The 15,710-nt window shown below is 41.3% G+C and overlaps 1 protein-coding gene across 2 annotated transcripts in view; it reads right to left on the minus strand.

Annotated features, from left to right (window-relative positions):
• Positions 1-1,276: 1,276 nt before the first annotated feature.
• Positions 1,277-15,710, minus strand: part of ATAD2 (ATPase family AAA domain containing 2) — a 30,488-nt gene continuing 16,054 nt past the window's right edge. For both annotated transcript variants that reach the window (XM_082235477.1, XM_082235476.1), the window contains exons 15-28: positions 14,993-15,083; positions 13,833-14,141; positions 12,042-12,168; positions 11,167-11,353; positions 10,051-10,236; positions 9,347-9,482; positions 9,016-9,212; positions 7,448-7,607; positions 7,072-7,194; positions 6,210-6,362; positions 4,628-5,011; positions 3,740-3,873; positions 3,111-3,239; positions 1,277-1,927 (exon numbers count right to left, since the gene is read on the minus strand). In XM_082235477.1, coding sequence (XP_082091603.1) covers positions 1,895-1,927; positions 3,111-3,239; positions 3,740-3,873; positions 4,628-5,011; positions 6,210-6,362; positions 7,072-7,194; positions 7,448-7,607; positions 9,016-9,212; positions 9,347-9,482; positions 10,051-10,236; positions 11,167-11,353; positions 12,042-12,168; positions 13,833-14,141; positions 14,993-15,083 — 2,349 coding nt within the window. In that variant the 3' untranslated portion in view covers positions 1,277-1,894. The remainder of the gene's footprint in view (positions 1,928-3,110; positions 3,240-3,739; positions 3,874-4,627; positions 5,012-6,209; positions 6,363-7,071; positions 7,195-7,447; positions 7,608-9,015; positions 9,213-9,346; positions 9,483-10,050; positions 10,237-11,166; positions 11,354-12,041; positions 12,169-13,832; positions 14,142-14,992; positions 15,084-15,710) is intronic.

Below are 15,710 nucleotides of genomic sequence, written 5' to 3' on the forward strand. Positions count from 1 at the left end.
GAAAGTCTTCTTCATTCAAAAACAAACTCCAGCTTCCACCAGACTCATGGGGAAAGCTGGGGGGGGGGGGATGACAAGCATCTGTCTAGCAGGGGGTTTTTTTGTGTATGTGTGGCTACTACTAAGCTCCATCACTGCTGCTTGAGCTATCCCTGCCAAAACCCAAAGCTCCCTCAAACAGGTGCTCTGGAGAGAATTGTCTCACCTAGCCTGCCAAGCAGATGTTGTTGGGACAATGTCCCCCAACCAAATTCAAAGGTACTTCTGTCGTAACATAGCCATGGAGAGAAGAGCAAGTGACTGGGTGCTGTTTGTCACTGAGGCAACTAGCTTGCCTAGAACAGTGTTTCCCAACCTTTTTTGGGCGAAGGCACACTTGTTTGATGAAAAAAATCTCGCGGCACACCACCATTACAGCCCCGTGACGTCAGCGCGCAGCGTCACGCCGGGAGGGCCGCACGAAAGTGAAAGTTTTCAATTTTTTTCCCTCCCCCTTGCCGGGGAACCTCCAAGCTTTGGGGGTGGGGGGGAGGAGGCAGCAGAGCGAGGGACTGAGGGACGGCGGCAGCTGAGGCGGCGGCTGTTGTGGTGGTGGCGGCGATAGCGGGCGGAGGAGGGGGCGGCGGGGGAGGCGGCGGCGGGTGGAGCAGGAGGGCGGCCGAGGCCGGTGAGGGAGTAGGGTTGCCCGGGGCTTGAGGAGCCGTCGCCGGGAGTTGCTGCTGCTGTTGTTGCTGCTGCTGCCCGGACATGCCGGCCTCCTCCTCGTCCGCTGTCTCGTGCTCCTCCCTTTTGCACGCGCTGCCCCGCCGCCCCCCCATTGGCTGGGTCCTGTCAACTGATCTTCCTGTGTGTGTGTGTGAGGGGAGAATGGAGAGAGAAACCTCGGCACCACCACCGCGGAGCCGCCCCCGGCTCGACGCGGATCCTCGCCGCCGCCGCCTCTCACCGCCCGACTCACCCGCCTCCCTCCCACGGCACACCAGCCAATGTCTCACGGCACACTAGTGTGCCGCGGAACACCGGTTGGGAAACACTGGCCTAGAAGCAGGAGCTTTAAAGCACGTGGGACTTGAGGTCTTTCCCAGAAGAAAAAGACTTAAACGATCCTGACTAAGGCAATTCACAACAGTAAAAGCAAGGTGGGGGAGGGAAGGGGGGAAGCTAATAAGAGCTGGGATTTATGAAAAAAGAGAAACTACAAACAGGAGAAAACAAAGAAGGGATTAATCCATGTCTTAAGCTGTAATAGTGACTTTAAAAAGGTATGCCAGCCAACTTTTTTAAAAGAGTACAGAAATTTATTTTGTCCATTAAGATTTAACATATTCATATATTATACAACAAAGAGATTACAGATTGTATTAACACGAGAATTAGTGCAGTGATAGAAATATAGATTGTGTTAAAAACTTGAGGAAATAAGAATACTAGAATGTCCCATCACTTGTTTAAAACCCATGTGAGATTTTAGAACACCAACTATATATTTTTTTAATAGCGGTTCAACATATATACATGATTTAATTGAAAAACATTTTGACATAAATTAGCATGTATTCATTTTACAGAGAAAAGTGGTGTAATGTGTGTAGATATTTTCAAAACTTTAATGAAAACTTCCACTCAACTTCTTTCTTTAAAGAACACATATTAGCACCACAAAGTTACAAACTTATTTTCAAAGAGAAAAACCCCCCCAAGCATATTGTATGAAGACTGTTAGGGTGGACAGATCACTTGCATTCTTTAGTTCTTTCATCCAGCTTGTTCAATGTCTATGGCTTTTACATCCATATTGAGTTGAATCAAGAACATTTAGGCTTGTTATATGCAGCTATTTGATCCCAAATTAATAGGGGATAACATTTCAAACAAGAAGATTTCATAAGCAGATTTAAATAAAGGCTGCAATTTCTCTTGTCATTTCCTGAAAATGAATAATAGCATCAGTGACAAAACCGAACAGAATTTTATTAGGTACTTTTCTCCAAAATGAATTTGTAACCTAATTATATTCTCCAGATGTGATGTTTGCAGATTTACATTGTAAGCTTTCAATGGAAAGAGCAGTCTCATCTATTGTATTTCAATTTAAGGTGAGGAACAATAATCGTTGGGAAAGTGTATTTTGGGCTTCATACACATATCAAATTAAAACATTGTTAATAGATTACTGTGAATGCACAGATTTAAGTCACTTTCCCCCCACATGCTAGGGGTGGGGGGAGCAACAAATACCAGGAACCCTGTTTCATTTATCACACAAGCTAGCAGGCAGGAGCAAAGTAGGCTACATCACTGGATTTTAGTAGTTATGTTGTGCTTTACATTATGTTTGAACTAATTGCTCTTTTATAATACATTAAGGCCTAACACTTTTCACCAAGAGAAGAAACGCCATGGTGCATCTGTAGCAGCACAACTGGACGCCTTCACCTGCCCCACCTATGACAAAAGATGTCTCTCTCACATTGGTCTCTACAGCCACAACAGGTGCTTCAACCTTCCAACACCTTGACCTCACCCCCAAAGGCACACTCCTTCACTGTCACAAGACACAGATGAATGCCAATGCCAATTTTACACCCCCGCATTCAAAATCTTTGGTCCATATTGTCTAGAACAGGATATTTAACAGGGGCAGAGTGGTGTGTCTGTGCATATGAAATACAAAATGCTTATTTAAAAAGCAGTCGTATCTCCAGTTCTCAGAGATGCTTTAAAACTGAGGAGAATCTGTGGTAATGGAAAAGCATCCACAGGGAAAACCCAACTGCCATGGAATAACCCATCACATAAGGACACGATATATGCTAATCTGAAAGGTACTATAGAAGCTAACAGTTTGACATATGTAGACTGTAAGTAACACAAACATCTTAAGACAAAACTGGCATGAATGACTATGACCTCAACTGAAAATTGCAACATGGAGTCAAATGCTTCAGTATATTTGTGAAGTTTGACTTAAGTCTGCATACAAAAAGGACATTAAAACAGACTAATAGAATAGTCGCAAACTTAATGTAAAACACAACAAATTGAAGTGTCTTGGTATCTATAAAGCAATGCAATTGGATCACAAGAAAACACCCGTTAACATATCATACCTGCAACAATTTGGTTTTGTCATAGTCCTTGCGATGTCGATAAATACACTGGCTGAGCAAGGCATAAAGTTTTTCCAACTGAAGTATAGTGTAGTTCCTACTTTTCTCAGTAACAGTTTTCAGCAATTCCTGGAAAAGATGAGTTTAAAACAACAACAATCCTTTTTCTTTATTCCCTTAACCACTGATTGTACAGCGTTGTAAAGAACACATTGAGACATAAGGTACAATGCAGAAGTCAAAGTGGCTGGTGCGTATAAGCATGATGTATTTGAATTTCTCTATTCCCATCCACACGGCTACAAGCTCTTTAAAATTTAAATTCCAATTTGGGTCCAAGAAATACTAAGCATGCATGAATTTCAGTTCACTAGACTAACAACAATGTCTTAACAAACAGCATTTATTTTCCATCTGGGAATTGGAGCTCATTAGCAACAAAATACTACTTGAAGATAATTTAAAATAAGTTAATTGCTCAACTCATAGAAAAGAATTTTCTGCCAGTTTTTGCCATATTATCTGCCCCAAAGCATGCACCCATGACATCAGAAGCCACACATTAACCTAATTTTTAGATGCATTTAATCTCTTATTTAGTATTCAGTAGGAAGAGAATGTGTACATACATTAAGTTTTCCATGGTCAACAATGAGTGGTGGTGTCTGCTCTGAAAGAATCTCCATAGCTTTCTCAACACTAATGAGATGTTGCTGTTCCACTTGAGAACGCCTTGCACGAGTCATGCGAAGCATACATACATCTAGAATAACAAAAATGAAGCTAGAATAAGAACAACCAAATAATCGAAGGAAAATGAAAAACATGCAGCGGAAGCTGTTCGACAACGGAAGCAATTACTTCTGAGTTTTTGCCGTTCAAAAACTGAAATGTCCAGCTTCCGAGACACTCAAAACCGAGCCCAAATTCTTTCTCGCTAAAGAATATCATTTCCACGGAGTAGCAGAAACAGATTCAAACCAGAAGATTTTTTAAATACAACTGTTTCATTTTGTAATTTGATCTATCTATATAATATGTTGGCCTTGCTCTAAGTTCTCTATTGGGTCACAATAGCTAAGATTTTGCCAGGTATTTATGAAACCCATTAGTTCTATAACAGGGTCAACCCTGTGCCCATTTACTTGAATGCAATTCCCACTGAGTACAATAGGATTTACGCTCAGCTAAATGAGAAAATATGTCTTGCAAATCTAAGGCTAGGGAGTCTGTATCTGCAAAGACGCAAGAAAGGTAACTTAAAAAACACAAGAATTCAAACATAAGGTTTTGAACAAAAGTCAAATTTGATACATTTGAAATGTCTGCTCCAATTAGCCTGGCATGATCAAAATTTCACTGAAAATTTCACCTTGCTTAACTGTTTTGCAAATATTTCCAGAGTTGTTGGTGTGGTCATCTCACAGAATTGCATGTATGTGGGGATGGGAGAATAATTAAGTAAAAAAAAGGAAATTATGTATTCAGATAATGCCAACAGATGACTCTCCACTTACCATTGATATCCTTATTTAAAGAATTCTCTGTTAGATCTCCATTACATCCTCTGTTTTGCTCTGAACAGTTAGTATCCTTGTTGTTCTCCTCAGACCTACACTTAGCACCATTACTGGCAGACTGGTCACTCCCATTCTCTGTATCAGATTTGTTTTCAGAGCTATTTGTGTGCTGGTCTGGAAGCACAGCTTCAGATTCTTCCACTTCAGTTTGTTCCATGCTGGAGTCATGATTTCCAATGCATTCTTCTCCTTCACTCTCTACTTCATCTTGCTCTTCTCCTGGAGCTTTGTTCTCTTTATTGAAATGAGAAGTCTTCTTCCGCTTTGCTAGGTTACCCTGGCACCATCGGCTCTTTCGTCTGAGTTTTCTCTTTGATAAGGCTACAGCAAAGGTATAAATCAAAATTTTAAAATGTATTCAAGATATTAAAAATAGTTTCATGTTTCCTAAATTAACACAACAATGCTGTTTATGAGGACCAAAGTCTTCCTGTGGAGAAGTGGGAGAGAGGGACAAGAGGTGGGCAAGTATGGGGGATACCCTGTGTCCTGAATGGGGTAACTGTGCCCCTAAAGGACCAGTTGCGCAGCCTGGGAGTCATTTGGGGCTCACAGCTGTCCATGGAGGCACAGATTAATTCTGTGTCCAGGGTGGCTGTCTACCAGCTCTATCTGGTACGCTGGCTGAGACCTGCCTGCACAGTGTCTCGCCATAGTGGTACATGCTCTGGTTATCTTCTGCTTGGACTACTGCAATGTGTTCTACATGGGGCTACCATTGAAGGTGACTTGGAAACTAAAATAATCTAGAATGCAGCAGCAAGACTCATGAATGGCAGCAGATGCCGAGACTACGTAACACCAGTCCTAAAGGATCTGGCTCCCAGTGTGTTTCTGAGCACAATTCAAAGTGTTGGTGTTGACCTCCAAAGCCACAAACAGCCTCGGCCTTGTATACCTGAAGGAGCATCTCCACGGACGGACCAGCCTGGACACTGAGGTCCAGCTTCAAGAGCCTTCTGGCAGTTCCCTCATTGTGAGACATGAAGCTACAGGGAACCAGGCAGAGGGCCTTCTCAGCAGTGACATCCACCCTGTGGAATGCCCTCCCATCAGATGTCAGATAGATAAACAACTATTTGACTTTTAGAAGGCATCTGAAAGCAGCCTTGTTCAGGGAAGTTTTTAATGGTTGATGTTTTATTGTGCATTTAATACTTTGTTGGGAGCTGCTCAGAGTGGCTGAAACAACCCAGTCAGATGGGTGGAATAATAATAATAGGAGATGGCACTTGATACAGTGGCATAAAATAAAGATATTCTGAGATCAGCACTGCTTTACACAATTAAAATTCCAGATTATGTGTGTTGTCCTTGCATTGGGCTACTATCCAGTTAAATTCTACTCAGAGTAAATCCACTGAAATTTATGGATCTAAGTCATGTCTATTAATCCCAACGAGTCTACTCTGACTCATATTGGATACACCCCATTATGTCTCGTTTAAAGACAAGACTGACAACTTGAAATCAGTTCACAAATTGTTCGTTAAGTAAGAATAATGTAAGTAACACTTACCATTAGAAGGGCAGGGAGAGCTAGAATCCAGAGGCACTGGTTGGATTTTCAGTTTCTCACCAAATTCAGAATCCAATTTCTTGTATTCCAAGGTGGTATTCTGCTTTGGCATTACATAATAGTAAGAAGGAGCATATTTTGAGGAGCTGCAACCTTTAAAAAGAAATTAATTTTTGTAGGCATCTTTTATTAAACGTTACTGAACTATAATGATATTTTATGTTCGAAGATGAGGGGGTGTCATGGGACTTCCAGAGAATGCCGGGGAGGAGCAGGAACAGTCAGAGGGAGGTGGACAGGAAGTGACGGATGGGGAAGGGGGGGAGAGAGCCAGGAGGCGCAAAGGCTCTCCAATGGTGAAGCAGAGCCCCAGCACCGCACAGGAAGTTCCGGCACTGATGGTGAGGCGGTGCCTGTTCCGTCTGCCAAGGAGAGGAGAGGTGTCACATGAAACTTCCCTGCTTTTCTGTTGGAGGAAAAGCCTGCAAAGGCCACTCCCAGAATCTGAACCAGAGGATTCAGACACATGATTGTAATGTGCTGCCTGTACATATGTAAAATAAAGAACTGTAAATATCTCTGAGTCAGCAGAGGTGCTTATTGCGAAGAGCATACACAAGCCATCACCGGGGGGGGGGGGGATGGAGAATGTGTAATCCAAAGGGTGCATTTAGACTTTTTAGATCTCCCCCAGCCCTTTGTGTGTACATTGCACACACAGCACTGGCTCTTAAAGAATATGGGGTCCTGGAAAGGGGAATTTGAAACAGTCTAAGGGGCTGCAGCAGGAAATGGAAATTCGGCATATTCTTCTTAGATAAACTATAATGTAGTTGCTTTTTGAGTAAATATTGTAACACACCTCTTTTTTTCCGAGATTCTTGAATTTCTTCACAAAGTTGTTCGAAGTCTTCATCCATTTCGTCCTTAATTATTGCATATGCTGTATCTCTGAGAGAACAGGCTCTGTGTCTGATAAGGCGATCTATCAATGCACACACAAGAAAAATACTTTGTAGCAGCTTCACCAGTAATTTCCATTATACTGTAACATTTATACTCCTTGCTGAACTACTGTGATTTATTGAAATAAAAGTATGTTACAACGAAAGAGTTCTGTAAAAAGAAAATACAGCTTCTAAAACATTAACTGTCATTTAACATTTCTGATTTGGATATCACAGTAAGTTTATAACATTTTTTTTCTGTAACAAATACAGTAGTATTTTTGTACTCACCTCCAGGGTCTCTGTCTGGATTATACTCTAATGCATTGCTACAGATCAAATCAATATCTTTTAGATAGTCTTTGGCAGAGAGATATTGGTGAAGGTCAATTTTTGAAATAACTGTTGAAAGATCCATTGGTTGTTTGATAACAGTAACATAGTCTGGTACCTACAAATGTAACATAAAAAACTTAGAAATGTATCACTTAAGCTAGAAAACAGAAATCTTTTTTTTTAAGAATGTTTGACATCTCATTATGTTGGTCTTAGGGACGCGGGTGGCGCTGTGGGCTAAAGCCTCAGCGCCTAGGGCTTGCCGATCGAAAGGTCGGCGGTTCGAATCCCCGCGGCGGGGTGCGCTCCCGCTGCTCGGTCCCAGCGCCTGCCCACCTAGCAGTTCGAAAGCACCCCCGGGGGCAAGTAGATAAATAGGTACCGCTTACCAGCGGGAAGGTAAACGGCGTTCCGTGTGCGGCTCTGGCTCGCCAGAGCAGCGTTGTCACGCTGGCCACGTGACCCGGAAGTGTCTGCGGACAGCGCTGGCCCCCGGCCAATAGATGTGAGATGGGCGCACAAACCCCAGAGTCTGTCAAGACTGGCCCGTTCGGGCAGGGGTACCTTTACCTTTACCTTTATGTTGGTCTTAATGTTACTAAATTTGCTTTAAAACTGTAACTGAAGTATCAGGATACTGGCAGGAAGCAGCAGCAAATAATTTGTCAATCAACTGGACTGCCTGTGACAGGTTAAAATTCTCTCAATAAGATCAGATGAGGTTTAGTTCCTGTTATTGCCAGCTATAGGAACTTGGGAGCCTCCTACATGCCACTCAAGGAAAATGCTTTCCCTGTGCTCCTTTCCCTTTTGAGAATTGAAAATACTCTTTATATTTTGAAGAGATACAGACAAACACACACACACACACACACACACACACACACACACACAGAAACACAACCAGTATTATAAGCTGTGCATACAAACAACTCCTTTTCTCTCACACATACACTTTTAAAGTCAAGAGACACTTTAAACACAATAGGAGTGAACCATGAGCTAAATGTTATTTTTACACTGGAAGTGTTAAACCAAGTCCTCAGGGGCCAGTGAGAGAGAAGTAGGCACGCGAAGGAAGGTAAATGGAGGAGCTAGATGGGACAATGAAGAGGTGGTAACAAAGGAGATTCACAATGCAGGTAAATAAGAGCTTGGACAGCATTTGTAAGTCATTTATGGCACCTTCCTGTCACTGAACATAAGAGATTTCTAAATTTGAAGTTTTTCAAACAGGCTTTGCCTTCCATTGCAATTTTATTTAATTCCTAGAAAAGGCAGTATCAGCTTTGGATAGCATTCAGGATGCCATTTTGTGTCAGTTTTTGATTGCACTTGTACAGCCTGTTAGATCCACATTAGACAAAATGATAACTACCTTACTACATCACAGAACATGTTAATTATTGCAGCATAAAACATGTATGTTCCAAATAAAGTGGCAGGAACATACACAGATAATTACTTTGGGCCACATCATTGTTTATTTATTTGATGAGCAGAGATAAAATCCTAAGCATTACCTCATGTAAGTCAACTGGTTTTGTAAAGGCTCTGAAACGTTTGTCAACAGCAAGCCTGTGAGTAACGTTTCTTAAGAAAATTCTGAGTTCACGTAAAGTATCTTCTTCTTGCCCCTCAAGTTGTTTGACCTCCTCTTCTGTTAGTTGTCGTGGTTCAGGTGCTGCTGCTACTGGTAGCACTTCTAGAGCCTGCAAAACTGTGGGGGACGGACGACGGGGACGGGGCGGGGTGAAAGAAACCATTTTGATGAGTTAAAGCGCAGATATTTTGACTGCAGTTATTTTCAACATCCCATCACCTTTACAGGGCTTTCTAGTTGCACATACAAACCTGCTTTCTTTTTTGATGCAGGTTGTTTAGCAGCTTGGTGAAGAATTAAATTCTCAAAAAACTTTCTTCTCTCATCAGCACTAGGCAAGCAGACATCAAAAACTTCTCCATACACTTTGTCAAACAATTCTTGTACCTTAAATAAATGAATAATATTGAAATGTACAAGTTATTGTGAGAAGGAAATAAGAGTGTCGAAAGTGACAGAAAAGATCTGAGTTCCAGGGCTATTAAACTACTAATACTTAATTAGTATTAGGGGACGCGGGTGGCGCTGTGGGTAAAAGCCTCAGCGCCTAGGACTTGCCGATCGAAAAGTGGGCGGTTCGAATCCCCGCGGCGGGATGCGCTCCCGCTGCTTGGTCCCAGCGCCTGCCAACCTAGCAGTTCGAAAGCACCCCCGGGTGCAAGTAGATAAATAGGTACCGCTTACCAGCGGGAAGGTAAACGGCGTTCCGTGTGCTGCGCTGGCTCGCCAGATGCAGCTTTGTCACGCTGGCCACGTGACCCGGAAGTGTCTCCGGACAGCGCTGGCCCCCGGCCAATAGATGTGAGATGGGCGCACAAACCCCAGAGTCTGTCAAGACTGGCCCGTTCGGGCAGGGGTACCTTTACCTTTACCTTTACTTAATTACTGAGGATCTGAACAAAAAAACTTTAGCTTAAAACTTGGCAGATATAAATAATTCAATGACATAAAGTACCTCATCTGGCAAAGATGCATGATGTACATCTGATGTTGCAAGGAGCAAAATTGGAGCAAAAGATGGAATGTTCTGTAGCAGCGCAGTAAATGTAGCTTGCAGTGTTTGCCCAATTGTCTCCCACCACAAATGAATATTTGGAATGTATATTATACTTGGAGCTGTTCTCTTGGCTTCACATATTAACTAGTAAAATACAAGAAAAATGATCAGCTGACAGGTCATTAGCACATTTGTCCTTTAATCATGACTTTTTTGCCTGAAAGACACCAAAATCAAAATCATTAACCACTCCCATTCCCCAAATTTGTTAATTTTGGGACCAGCCCCCACCAGATTTTCTCAGATTCCCAAAATCAAAAAGGTACTTTTAGTTTGTGTAGTTACTGCCTGCCTATCTGCACTAAATCCCAAAAATGGCTGATAGGACAAAAAAAAACCAAAAAACCCCAAACCAAGCACAAGCTAAAACAAAAATCTATAAAAACAGGAAGGAACAATCAGCATAATGCCAAATGATAACAAATTTGCTTTAGCAATACACATTTTCTCAGGGGTATTTCTGAAAGTGAGGAATAGTCACTTGTCCATACCCCTTTTCTTGCCTCTCTCATTAATCTTTATTTTAATTCATCACTATTTTCTGGAAGGCACTCGAAATCAAATATACTAGTCATCTGTTAACCAGATTAATTATAAACAATTCAGATGCAAACAGTACAACACTAAAAGATATGAGGCAATGTCTGAAGGAATATGTAGCAACCCTGAAGTACTGTAAGTTTTTCTGGGTCTGCTGGGATGGAAATACTGCCTTGAATTCCATCATGTTAGAAGCATGATATGAATGAGCTAAAAAAAAACCCAATGAAGCATGACTGAAGAAAAGCAGCATTCATATTGTCAACCATAATTATAATTCTCAAACCTTAGCCAAACTTTAAAAAAAAAAAATCCTCTGGGGCAAAAAGCCTCCCACCCACACGTGGAAGATGATCTGACATTCCAGTTCTCTAGAATTGTCTTCCACCAGAAAGTGGTAACGTTTTCAGCATTTGCTGAAAAATTCTGTTCTGTTAGCCTCACTTAAGTAGCACTACTACAAAGCTGAAATACCTGCGCACATGTTTCTTCAGGTGTTTTGGCACTGATTCCAAAAAGAATGGAAAGGTCTAGTGTATACACAGCGAACTTTTCCAAAGCATGTATCACTGCCGGAGCCAAGTGAGAGGCTTGTCCAAATCCTGGTTCTCCTGCTATTAAAAGTCTTGGTCGGCAAGAGGTTGGATGGTGATAAGCATTTCTATAAGAAGTGAGAAATTTTCCTATCATGAGATTTTCTTCCTTTGGGTTTCCTGGAAGCCACCTCACTTCCTCAGGAGGAAACAGCCTATATTGGAACCCACAGCCAGAGCCAACAATTTTTTATTTCCCTAGATTTTGGGGCGGGGGAGCTGCTCCAAATCCCCTGAACCAACAACCCCCAACTACAATACATTAACACACTAAGCCACAGCTTAATATAAATTAGCACAAGTAAAATAAATCAAGTGATATACGGCATGGAAGGAAACAGGCAGGGATTTAGGGAGCTACCTCCCCCACACGTATGCCACTGGCAGAAGCTACAAAGCTATGGCAGAACAGAATCACCAGAGCTGACGCCAGAAATGGCACATGGAATGACTTGTGTAACAGAAATTCATAGTAAGGAACTTCCCTTTTCTCCAGAACTTTCAGGAGGGCATTCAACATTCCCCTTGGCACCTGCCAAGCCCCCCCCCCCCCATGGCAGGCAGAAGGCGAGACACCCCACTTTAAGGTAGGCACTGAAGGGAGGTCATTACTGAATGATGGCCCACCTTACAAGCCTCAGTACTGATCATCAGGGAGAATGAGGGAGCAAGCATATGACATCAACCACCTCAATGTGAAAATAATGAAGCTTCTTTTAAAGACCAACCAACCAACTGCAACCTTTTATCACTTACCTGCTAAAAATCAGGAACATTTCTTTTCGTTTATCATATATTTCCTGAGAAGGTCCAGTTTCAGAAATTGGTAGTTCCTCTTCATCACTGTACAGCAAGTCACTGTCAAATACCTGACCAGCAAAATCTTAAAAATAAAACAAAACTCTGCATTATTTCCTTTGGAATATTGTGTCCGATTTCTAAGGCCTGGTACTAATTTAAACATTCCTGTTCTTGCTAACATTTTATATGCACTGAAGCCAAGTGATTCAACTCTGCATAAATGCAGTAACCTAAAATGCTTAAAATAAAAAAATTCCTTCCTGTAGCACCTTAAAGACCAACTAAGTTAGTTCTTGGTATAAGCTTTCGTGTGCATGCACACTTCTTCAGATACACATGCACAAGTGTGCATGCACACGAAAGCTTATACCAAGAACTAACTTAGTTGGTCTTTAAGGTGCTACAGGAAGGAATTTTTTTATTTTGACTATGGCAGACCAACACGGCTACCCATCTGTAACTAAAATGCTTAAGCAACTTTAATAATGTCAAGAAGCCACTAAACAAACAGAATAACACTGTGAATGAAGAGCAAATACAAAGGAACTTCCTGACTGATAGCTCAGTCAGTAGACAATTAGACTCCTAATCTTAGGGTCAAGGGTTCGAGCCCCATGTTGTGCAAAAAATAAATAAATCATGCATTACTCTGATCCTATGAAACGCTGGCAGTGCCCAAATTCTGGAATGCCCTCCCCAACGAGGAAGTACAACACCAATACAACAACTATTTCAGCACCTTCCCATTTGCCCAGGAATTTTGGATTATATTTTAGTTGGAATTTTGGTTTACTGTGCTTTTTAAGTTTATGGGTTTTTATCTTCTTTTTTTGCTGTATATTGTTGCACTGAATTGTTTAGTCTTATTTTGTAGTTGTATATTGTATGAACAAGTTTTTTCATACTATTGAACCTATTATTGATGAAGAAATGTTTTAAATAAAATTTGCTATCATTCATGACAAAATGAAGCTCAATCCAGATAAGACTGAGGCACTGTTAGTGGGTGGTTCCCTATACTGGATGGATGAGAGACTGCCTGCTCTTGATGAGGTTACACTGCCTCTGAAGGCGCAGGTGGTACTCCTGGATCCTTTACTGTTGTTTGAGGTTCAATGGCCCTGCTGGAACAGAGTGCCTTCCACCAGCTTTGGTTGTTGGCCCAGCTGTGCCCCTATCTGGACAGAGATAATATATTTTCTGTCTTCTGGGGAGTGGCAGAAATTGTTCTGTACCTTCCAAAGCCACCGCTATGTGTTCTGAGGTACACAACTGCTGTACTGGCTCTTCTGGCCCAGAATCAGAAAATTTCTTGCAGAGTAGGAGTTTTGCGCCTCTAACCTGGGCATATTTCTTCCAGTCTCCACATTTGGGCCAGTTATCATGAATCTTCACTTGTTATCAGTTGGCGCTTATATGGATATTATTAAGATAGGCTACATAAGCAGGAGTCTTAGACTGCAGTTCCCTTTCTAAGAGATCATTTTCTCGAAAGGTAGCATATTAGAGAAAATGTATTTGGCACAGAAAACAAATTTATGTATGGGTGAATTTATTTGCTAAATAATCAATCTGAAGCTTCAGTTCCTCACAAGTTTTAGTAGTTTTCTGTTTTTGGCTTGCAAAATAGAGTAATTCTTAAAGGAGAGGATAATTTCAAGTTTCAGTTCTGTACTGTATACCACATCAGATTAATTAGATACGATATTCACTCATCCCCCCCAATGTAAATAAATGTGCACATACCTGACTTCCCTTTCTGTGCCAGTTCTGCATGCGGAAAGACATTCTGTAAGACTTCCAGGATTCTTTGAAGTGTATTTTCAAGGAGTGGTTTGGAAATGTTGGAGAGCGCTTGGCCAGGTGAGGTCACTGCCCTCTGAGAAGCAGGTATAGACTTTTGCATAGCCACCACAAAATCCTTAGCTGTTATGTTAATAGAAGAGATATCCAACTGCAACTTGACACTGCTGGTGTAAATCTGAGGATAACGTCGGCGCAAGGCACACAAAGCTGCTTCAGCACATATGGACTTAATGTCAGCTCCACAGTACCCTACAAAAGGAAAAGCACATCTGTATGAAATTATAGGGCCTGCAAATAGTCTTATAAGCCACACAAAGATCTAATCATGATTTATACAAAAGATTAAATAATCCTTCCTGTCTCAAAACTAGAGGTTATTTAGGCCAATTCCATGCAATATAAGAAACACAGATCACAAGTTGACTATTATAAGCCGTATTTTAATTAACTGGGTTTTTTTTTCCTATTATGTTTTATTGTAAGTTATATTCGGTGTTAGCTGCCCTGAGCCCAGCCCTGGCCGGGGAGGGCAGGGTATAAATAAAAAAATTGTTTTTATTATATTATTAGCTATACCTTATATACGTTTCATATAGTGCTGATGTAAAGAATGAACAGCTGATGCCTACCATGCATTTGTAACATTAGCCTAGTAGGTGTGCTACAATATAAAAGCAATCCCCAAATAATGGATGTGTTACTTTGCATGGCAGACATTGTTATATGTAGCAGTTGTATTATTTGATTAAATAGTATTCAACAGCATTCTGTACACAACTTATTCCATGGCCACCGAGCACACTCAGTCCTCACTGGACTGTTTCCAGGTTGTTGTTGTTCCGGCAAGGGCGTGTCCTAAAGACTGACTGTACTCTATTGAGACCTATTTGTGCAGTGGGAGTAAAACGCTGTTATACGTCATCAGAAATAGAGGGAACGATGGCATAAATTGCAAATTTCAAGGTGTGTTTTTTTTTTAAGTGTTCAAACCAGTGTTTTGGCTAATAAGCATGTAAATAAAAAATATTGTTAGGAGGGTTCTGCAGAGATGGCAGATGTCTCTTTTCAAACTGTCAAAAGTTTTATCATCATCATCTTACCAACACTTTTTTCAGCTAACTCTTCAAGGAACATCTCTGATGGCTTAGGCCACCATTCTCGGGTGTGAATCTTAAGGATCTCTCTCCTTGCCTAGAAACACAAACATGTATTTCAAATACATCTAGTTTCAAAAGACTACCCATATTATTTCCCTTTCAAATACTGTATCTTCCTTTCTAGTTACAGTAACCAACATTTTCAATATTACACTATTTACAAATGTTCTGAAGTGGGGAGTTTTTAAATTTGGTTTAAAAAAGGAAAACACAGGGAAAAAAATTAAAAGTAGTAAGGAATTTGGAGATGGCAAGGGAAAAATGAACAACTATGAAGGAGTAAGGAGGATTCAGAAATGCTCAGTCGCAAGACAAAGCAAGGAGGGAACTAGAGGCAGACTGAAGAGCTGGCTGATGCAATCATTTTGCATCTTCTGACCCCAACCTGCCTGTCCTAAGCAGTGGGATGTTATTCCACTATTTACTGCATGCTCTCACATATAATTCCAGAAAAAAAAGGTTAGTGTTCAAGCTTTTCAGGTTTGAGAAAGTTATTAAGGGGAAGTACCTGACGAGAGGTTTATAAAACCATGCATGGTGTAAGTAGTGGATGGAGCAGAGATAGAGAACCTGTGGCCCTCCAGATGTTGGGTTCATTTTTACTATCATAAGATTCATTCATTCATTCTTGTTATGGAAAACCAAATTCCCAGTTGCTACA

The sequence above is a fragment of the Podarcis vaucheri genome (genome assembly GCF_965113315.1).
Source record: "Podarcis vaucheri genome assembly, chromosome: 8".
NCBI classification, from domain to species: domain Eukaryota; kingdom Metazoa; phylum Chordata; class Lepidosauria; order Squamata; family Lacertidae; genus Podarcis; species Podarcis vaucheri.